The 9,469-nt window shown below is 41.9% G+C and overlaps 1 protein-coding gene across 1 annotated transcript in view; it reads left to right on the top strand.

Moving 5' to 3' along the window:
• Window positions 1–293: 293 nt before the first annotated feature.
• The window catches only part of MPDZ (multiple PDZ domain crumbs cell polarity complex component), a 113,836-nt gene continuing 104,660 nt past the window's right edge, over window positions 294–9,469 (top strand). Inside the window, exons 1-3 of the mRNA XM_084278647.1 lie at window positions 294–315; window positions 5,270–5,338; window positions 5,948–6,114. Coding sequence (XP_084134773.1) covers window positions 5,323–5,338; window positions 5,948–6,114 — 183 coding nt within the window. The 5' untranslated portion in view covers window positions 294–315; window positions 5,270–5,322. The remainder of the gene's footprint in view (window positions 316–5,269; window positions 5,339–5,947; window positions 6,115–9,469) is intronic.

Below are 9,469 nucleotides of genomic sequence, written 5' to 3'. Positions count from 1 at the left end.
TATAGTCTTAATATAGGCTGTGAGTTTCTGAACTGCCTTTTTATTTCTGCTTTGAATGTTTCAGAACAATTTTTCATTAGCATAACTTTTAAATGTAAATTTCTGGCTTCTGCTTGCCTGTTACATTCCAAGTAGTCAGTGGAAATCTGCTTTGTTCTTTGTGGAACAGTGCATGTTAATTTTGCTTATATTAAATGCTTAATTTGAATCAGTTCTCCCTTTTGTCATCCAGAAGTGTACACTCCAAGGTCTCTTGACTGACCAAACCAAGTGGTTGATGCTGATTTGGCAAGCTGATGTCCTGTCAGTAAAACGGTAGGCTAGCCTTTTTTCCCCTTCTTTCTTCCTTTCCACTTCTTTTCATTTATCCTGCTTTTCTTTTTGTCCTCCTTTCCCTGTTGGTGACCACTGTCCTGCATCTACTTCCACACCCCTTCTCTGTGTGCTCAAGTATGGGTATCACTTTCACTACCAGTCGTCAGGGCTATACCAGTCAGCCTGACGTTGTCAAGTCCTTGTGATGTTGCTCGTCATCCTAGAACATGTTGTCTGCAGCAGCAAAATCACCTCTGTGACAGTGGAAGTATACATAGAAAATCCCAAGATGTACTGTGAGTGGTTTCAGCTACCTTTATGTTGACAAAACTCCCCCCCATGGGACCTGGGGATCCCAGGGATGGTAACCAGCGTGCGATCGGTCACGGGGTGAATGGAGTAGCTCCTGGAAATTGCAGGCTAAGCAGAAGGTTTAGCTGTAATTAGTATCTTCCACTTCCTGTGTGGTTTGGTTTTTGATCCCGCGCCAGACTAACAAAACACGCTTGTTTGAGGAATACCCAGAAAGTAGGGAAGGGGAAAGACATGGGATGAAAATCAAGTAGAAAAGGGCATCTCTAGCCCAGCCAAATCCAGGCCTAGATGTTGAAATTTAGAGCAGAATCATTTTAGCAGCTATAAATTGCATATTGTGATTAATGCACTGTTTAATTGAAACAAAATTTAATCTCAAGGAACTCCTAGTTTGTGCCTGGAGATAACTCTTTCAGATAGGCATTTCTTCTGTATCCTCATAGCACTTCAGCTAATGCAGGAGCTGTGGGGCAAAGCCTGTTACTGTGTTGTCTATCTTTGGCATCACATGTTTGCTAATCCAGTGCTCTGAGCATTAGTTTCCAGGGTATTATTTGAAATGGGTCCGTGAAATAGTAGCTGGAGTATCTGTCAATGAAACAGAGTAAGTTTCCTTGTAGGAACTACGTGATTAGGTGTGAAAGAGTAATTATTGGGAATGAGTCATCTTTCCTTTTTCTTGACACTTGTGGCTGTTTAGCTTAGTGGCTTGGGTGGTTGCAGTGGAAATGGGGTGATCAACATAAATTTTGACGTCTTTTTTAAAAAAAAAATTATATATATGAGTTTTAGTCTTTTAGGAGTGGGCATAAAGAAACCAGAGCTGCAGCATGCCAGCTGTTGGGTTTTTTTTTGCAGCTGCACTTTCAGAAGAACAGCATAAAGAATGGAGAAATATACACATATAACACATTTTTGTTTGGTAGCGTAGGAAGAATCAAATTCCAGATTGAAAGGGATCATCTTTAACTTTTATGTATAGATCATAGGAGACAGCATGTTTCTTAACCATGTACCCGTCTAAAATTCCTTGTGTTTTCTAAATTCCTGCTATAAAACAAGAGGAGGAAAAAAAAGAAAGTGCTTTTAAAAAAAAGCAAACAGCAAAACTCAAACCAAAAAAGGCCCAGATACCTGTGCCTTTAAACATTTGAACGTGAGTTAAAGTTGCTATTCACTTCACAGTATTTCCTCAGGTTACAGATAAAAAAGGTCTCAGTCAGCCTGTGTTCTTACTACTGCAAAGAGATTAATGAACTTTAGCACTGAAATACAAAAATAGTTAAATCTACTTTGGGGTTAAGCTAGTAAGCTCTTTGAGGCATGATCAGTATTTGTATCATGTATTGGAAGGCTGGGTTTGGCTTTGGACTGTCAGGAATACGCAGAACTAGAGAATCAGAACTAAAACACCCTTTTGTGTGCACTCCTGGCCAGGAGTTGGAGCTGTAGTGTGTGGTGGTGGCTCTGGGTATGTGCCTGTGGTGCATTTTGGAGAGATCTGTGCTTGCTTCCCCTGTACCCTGGCAATGTTCATGTGCCACTAAGCTGGTGCTGACAGATCCTGCTTGTTAGCATGGATGTGGCACAGCAGGAGCACAGTCACGTGGCCTTTCGCCATTTCAGAGTTCGGGCAGAGCGAATGGGGGTCATCTTGGACTGCAACGTGTAAGAAGGGCTGATGTGCCTCTGCGTATGGCCGCTGCCTCAGGAAATGTCCTGAAGGAAAACATCCGGACAGCAGCTTCTCTCTTGCTTCCACTTAGTGTCGCAGTTGACAAAAGCATTAAGCTGATCAGCTGAGGAGGGATTCCCCACTAACATAAACACAAAATAAGGAGAATTAGCTGAGAGTTAAAAATGGATTTACTGATGCTGAGGTGGTGCTGGAGCACTATTCTGACCTCTAAAGCAAGTAAATTAAATAGAAAATGACATTAGTGTCTTAGCACAGCTAAGGACTTCCTTTCATTGCAAATTTGATAGGATCATCTCCATCTGTAGAGTACTTTTAAGAATTGTGTCCACCTTTAGAAAGTTTCCATTATAAATTATCAGAGTTTGTACCCCTGAGGTTGCACAAACACAGCGGTGACATTGTCCATTCTGTTACTTGTAAAGCATGCCTTTCTCTGGATACCAAGAATGAGATTTTGATCAAGTTGAAACATAATATAAACCGATATCCAGCTACTCCACAAGATACAGACTTTTTACAGCTGCATCTCTTTTTGAGCTTCTCAGGAAGCTATATCAGAACAACAGTAATCCTGTATTTTTCTTGTTTAGTTTCCCCAGAAGATGAGACCTGAACATACAATGAAGTGGTCTTGTGCATATAGTACAGAGATAAACAGGATTGTGGCACTGAAATGACTGAAAAGTACTCCACAGTTTTCAGGCAGTTCTCTGGTTGCATTCATAACAGAGCACAGTAGCTGTAGAGGAAGAACTGGAATGGTGAAACCCAGAAGAACTGCTTTGGTTCACATTGCCACTGAAAAAAACACCTGTGAGCATGACATTAATGCCTCTATTTGTAAATAGGGGCTCTGAATAGAAGAAGAAGTTATTGTAGCTTGTTAATTTAGAAGGAAAAGCTATGAGTGTTAAGGTTTGGGGAGGCCAGCTTTCTTCCATGTTTAAATCCTACCGATCCCTTCCTATGTAAAATAGACTTTTTTTGGTCTTGTATTTATAGGGTGATATGGTGAAAACACAAAATACTTGTTCTGTTTTTCAGGTCTGGTAATCATGTGCAGGGATTTTCCTTGCTGAATAAAAAAACCCAAATTCACGAAGGCCTGTGTTATCTGTTATTGATATCCATAATTTGGATCATGGAATAAGGTGACTTTGATATTCAAAGGACTTGAACAGGACATTGTCCTTGTGGTGGTTTAGCCCTGGCTGGAGGCCAGACGCCCACCAAAATCAGTCTTTTACTCCCCTTCTTAGTTGGACAGGGGAGAAAATATATGTTTAGAATCCCAGGAGTCAAAATAAGGATAGGGAGAGATCATTCTGTTAGCAATGACATGGGCAAAACAGACTCACAGAATCACAGAATTGTAGGGGTTGGAAGGGACCTCGAGAGATCATCGGGTCCAACCCCCCTGCCAAAGCAGCTCCCTAGGACATATCACTCAGGTAGGCGTCCAGATGGGTCTTGAATATCTCCAGGGATGGAGACTCCACCACCTCCCTGGGCAGCCTGTCCCAGGGCTCTGTCACCCTCACTGTGAAAAAGTTCTTTCACATGTTGGTGCGGAACTTCCTTTGCTCCAACTTGCAGCTATTGCCCCTCGTCCTGTCTCCACAGACCACTAAAAAGGGGCTGGCTAATTCCCCCTGCATTCCATGCTTAGGATACTTATAGACATTAATTAGATCCCCCCTTAGTCTTCTCAAGGCTGAACAGCCCCAGCTTATTCAGCCTCTCCTCATAGGGGAGATGCTCCAGGCCCTTAATCATCTTTGTAGCCCTTCTCTGGACTCTCTCCAGGAGATCCCTGTCCTTTTTATACCAGGGAGCCCAGAACTGGACACAATACTCCAGGTGGGGCCTGACCAGGGCAGAGTAGAGGGGGAGGATCACCTCCTTTGACCTGCTGGCCACACTCCTCCTGATGTACCCCAGGATCCCATTGGCTCTCTTAGCCCCCAGGGCACACTGCTGGCTCATGGCCAACCTGTCATCCACCAGGACCCCCATGTCCTTCTCCACTGAGCTCTTCTCCAGCAGGTCATCCCCCAGCCTGTACTGAAATGATTCTGATTATCAAGAAAACAAAGACACCATTGTGAAAGATAAGAATAAAATGCACAAGTCAGTTGATATGCCTGCGGTGGTATTTGGACTCTTGACTTTCCAGCTGTACGTCTCCATCAAACTTACTCTGTCACTACAAGTTTCTGAGCAATTCCAGACACATTGTTGAAAAAAAAAAAAAAACCAACAACCCAAAACCAAAACTCACTCCCCAAAAAGCAACAAAAAAGAATAAATAAAGTCATCTAAATTTTTTTTCCAGTTTGGAATATTCTGCCTAGAAACCCACACTGGCAAAAGCCCAGCCACCATCCACATCCAAGTCTTGATTCCAACAGGGCTGAACAATAGAGGCTGTAGTGTGAGACTCCTGCAAGTCAGTACAGCGTGAGGACTGTGGCTTCGGTGACTTTTGTCTTTAAAGGCAACTTGAAAATATGTGCTGTATCTCATGTACCTGCACAGAGCTTAAAAACTGAACCCACAGGGAATGTGGTTTTTTTTTTTATGAATCACTGAAAAGGAAAGCGGTGAAACCCTGTAAAGTATCAGTGACAGATGTGAATCATAACTGCTGATTAAAGCAGGGGAGAACTTGTGCAACAGTATGCAGACAGCAGCTTTGATATGGAAATACAAAAATACTAGAAAGTCTATTTCTAAAACCAATTTTCAGGCAGGTTTTAAGCTCCAAAGTGACTCCACTCAGAATATGGTTCCTTTAATTATCCAAGGAGATACATTTTTTGTGTACTGTTACTTTGTAGGGCTGTTTCTTGTTTTCCCAAAGTCAGGATTTTTTTTCTCCTCCTTCATAGCTTGGTGGTTCTATAAATGTGACTGTCTTCTTTTTATGTTGTTTTTCAGGGAAATACTATATTTGCTACTCATACTGGAATAGAAGCTGAGAAGCAGAAGACATGTTGGAAACAATTGGTAATCATCTTATTTGTATGACAGTATCTTTATGGCCAAATCAAGTGTGCATGATAAATTTTAGGACACTGATATATGATATATTGCTGGGAGAGTTTTTGTAAAAAATACCTACTGTGTTTAGAAATACATGATGTACTTGTGGGGATTTTTTTGTATTTTGTATTTGAAAACAAAAGGTATACAATCATTTGTTTTGTGTATTTAATTTTTAGTTTGTTGTCTTGATTTAATTGTTTTAATCTTTACCAGAATTCAAAAAGTCTGTATTAAAAAGACAAATTATTTCTGTTATGACTGGTTTTGTCATTACTTGTGTCCTACTTGATACTACTTTGTATCCACAGTTCCTTTAACTGTAACAGAATTTTAATAAAAGCTCTTTCAGTTCTGTGACCCAGTTCTTGACTGACAAAAGTACAATTTTTGCTGGCTTCTGTTTTGTGCTCAGGCTGATTCACTGTACATGTTTGAGTTAGGTTTTCTGTTCAGAACTGAACCATTCAAGTCCTCTGTAGTTTGAGCAGTACAGAGGAATACCTTTAAGCCTGTTGCTTGCTTGTATGTGTCTGTTTCTGAACTGCTGACTTGGGATGTTTGTCATTGCAGATACACATCGGGCCCTCCAGGCCATGGAACGCTTACAGGCAAAACTTCGGGATCGAGGTGACATTGCACATGAAGAGAAACTGAGCTTATTAAAGTCAGTGCTGCAGAGTCCTCTCTTTAACCAAATTCTCAACCTCCAGACTTCTGTTCAACAGCTGAGAGATCAGGTAGGAAAAGTAGCCTCCCAGGCACAAGAGAGAACTTGCTAAGAAGGTGCAAAAACGTGTGTGTCTCTTCATGTTGAATAGTTAAATCAAATAGCCTGAATTAAACATCTGATCCAGAGCTTCAGGGAAGTGGAGGGGCGGGTAGATACCCATTGAATTGTCTAGGCTTTGTAGAGATGTGTTGCTGTTTGTGGCTTTTTACATATAAGCTTGTTACTTAAGATATATATGGTAGGGATATGGTGATATTGGGTGGGAAGTTCACATAAAGCTTTCTTTCTCTGTCCTTCAAAAGGGAATTGTTTTGTAGGAGATCTTAGCATTTTTTTCAGAGGAGCTTTTTTACTGCTCTCTGTGTCTTACCCTGCCAAATGAGAATATATAAGGGAAGCTGTGGAATGCTGACTTTGTAAGGAAGTGAAGATGTCTTTTTTTTTTTTTTTTCTTTTCTTTTTTTGTGTACCGGAATAAAAGATCAAAGAGAAGCAAGAGCTCCTGCCTCCTTTTTCCTTCCTGAGGGTTTTCAGTAGAAGTATTACTTTTCTGCGTATCGTCCACAAGGATGAGAAAAGGGGCAGTAACTCAGCTATATTGACTCGATCATTTATTATTATAATTTAATTTCCTTATGAGTAGAATAAGATCTCAGAGAATATAAAAAGTAGTTCAGAAACTGTATCTGGCTTTGCAAATCACACCACAAGATGTGTGTCTCTGTGGCTGGCATGCGGAAGTGCTCAAGTGGGAGGATGCAGCCTCTGAACACTGACCTTACAATGGTCAGTGGGCCTTGCTCCTGCATCTGGCCTCTGACCAGACTGTGGCTGCTGAGTTGTCCTTGTGGTCTTGCTGCTGCTGTAACTGTGTGTCAGAAGAGCGTGATTTTGCCCTTTATTGCCTCATCTTCATGTTACACAGACAATAAAAAAGTTAGAATAGTGTCCACAGTGCTATACCTGGCCGCATTTTTGAAATTGTGCATGTTTCTTATGTAGAGGCTTGATGACACTGGAAGGATTTAAAAAAAATGTATGAAAAAAAAGCTCTTGTGGAGATGTGTTTGCTCTGCTATTTGAAAAGGAGAAATTAACAGCGACATCCAGAAATCAGGTGGATTATGTGGTGATGACTCTGGCATCATGTAGTGAGAAATGAAAGTGTGCCTGAAGCATTAAATTAATGGGAATGTGGTGAAAAGGCAAATTGAATTTCCACATCCAGACATCAGATGTGAAGTTAGAGGATTCTTCCCTTTTTAAATACAGCCACGTAAGGAGGTAAAATGAAAAAGCTGATACTACATATGGGTAGTTTCAGATGTGTATGTTTTAAAAAGCAAGTAGGAATTTTACCTTCTGTCCTAACCCTTCAGGTTTATCTGTGCAGGAACTTCAGAGGCCTATGCTTGTTGCATGGTACATACCCAGTCTAGTTGACAGGGGATCTACGTGGATGTGAATTTCCTTCTTCATATGTGCTTGTATGAACACATGAACGTGTGAATATCTGTTTCCAGGTTTTCTTAGATTTGGGTTAGTTTTTCACTGTATCTTCTCCATAGAATCATATCTGCCCTACAATGCGACATGAGATTGTCTGTTTCTTTTTTGCTTTAAATACTTATAAAGCATATTGAAACACACAAACAATAAAATTATTAAAAAGGCAGTCATGTTATAAAATTACATTTCTTGCTATTTTCAAAGGCTCAGTTTTGTTCAAGGACACCTTTTAGTTTTCTTTTTATGTGTGGGAAGGCATTGTGCTCTTCAAACTCTTAAACTACAGGTTGGTGAAAACTACAAGCGGGTGAATAGTGACCAGGCTTTTCCACCAAGCTGTGCCAGACAGAGGAAGGAGACAAGTCTGTTCCCAAGTGCTTGCAGGCAGTGCTGTGTTTCAGACAGGATGACAAGTGGTACTGAGCTGTGCAGTGGCTAGGTGTTGCGGTCATTACCCACTTGAGAGTAAGATGAGTGGGTCTTTTTAATGCTTTACGATGGGCTGCACTGAAAATTGAATGGTGGTCTGTTTCTGCTCAAGGTTAAATGTAAGTGACAGTCTGTTAAACTGCTCATATGTTTTTAATTAGTTTATGAGTTTTTAAAGAGCTACAAGGCTATTGCAAAATCCTCTGGAGAAGGCCATCTTCTAGGATATAGGTTGAAAGAGAGAATGTGAGCAGAGAAGCAGTAATAGCATTTTACTTTCTAGGACAAACTGATTCCTTGCAGACATCCCAGCTAGGTCACTAAGTGAGACCTTGTTGTGGGCCTGTAATGGCATCAATAAATTTGAGGGTGGGACGTATTCCTGTCTTGAGGCACCGTGTCTGGAAGGCACAGAGGTAATAGTGAGAGCCCGATCTTCTGCTTGTGTAGCGAGTCTGGAAAATGAGCTGGCAGATCTTGTAAACATCTGTCATGTTCTCCTAGCAAAAACTAGGAGGCAAACACGCAGTTTTAGCAGACTTGCATTCCAGTGAGAGTTGCTACCACTTACTACTAATAATTAATAATAATAAAATTATTATTAATAATAAAATTAATAGTAGTGATGCCTTGGTAAGCTTGAATCAAGCTGGGAGGAAGTGTTGATCTGCCTGAGGGTAGGGAGGCTCTTCAGAGGGATCTGAACAGACTGGACCGATGGGCTGAGACCAGCGGGATGAAGTTGACATGGCCAAGTGTAGAGTGCTGGACATGGGACATAACAACCCCATGCAGCACTACAGGCTTGGGGGAGGTTGGCTGGAGAGCTGCCAGGCAGAGAAGGACCTGGGGGTGTTGGTTGACTGCAGGCTGAATATGAGCCAGCAGTGTGCCCAGGTGGGCAAGAAGGCCTATGGCGTCTTGGCTTGCATCAAAAACAGTGTGGCCAGTAGGTCTAGGGAGGTAATTGTGCCCCTGTACTCAGCATTGGTGAGGCCACAACTCGAGTGCTGTGTGCAGTTCTGGGCTCCCCACCATAAGAAGGACATTGAAGTCCTTGAGCAAGTGCAGAGAAGGGCAACCAGGCTGGTGAAGGGGCTGGAGGGCAAATCCTATGAGGAATGGCTGAGGGAGCTGGGGATGTTTAGCCTGGAGACAAGGAGGCTGAGGGGAGACCTTGTCACCACCTACAACGACCTGAAGGGAGGTTGTGGAGAGGTGGGCGATGGTCTTTTCAGCCAGGTGATGAGATAGGACAAGGGGAAATGGCATGAAGCTGTGCCAGGGCAGGTTTAGGTTAGATGTTAGGAAAAAAAATTTTTACTGAAAGAGTTGTTGGGGCCTGGAACAGGCTGCCCAGGGTGGTGGTTGAGTCACCTTCCCTGGATGTGTTCAAAAAAAGGGTAGATGAGGTACTCAGGGAT

This window comes from Gallinula chloropus, assembly GCF_964237585.1.
Source record: "Gallinula chloropus genome assembly, chromosome: Z".
Lineage (NCBI taxonomy): Eukaryota > Metazoa > Chordata > Aves > Gruiformes > Rallidae > Gallinula > Gallinula chloropus.
Note: the sequence above shows the minus strand (reverse complement) of the source record. Positions and strands in the feature narration are given on the sequence as shown.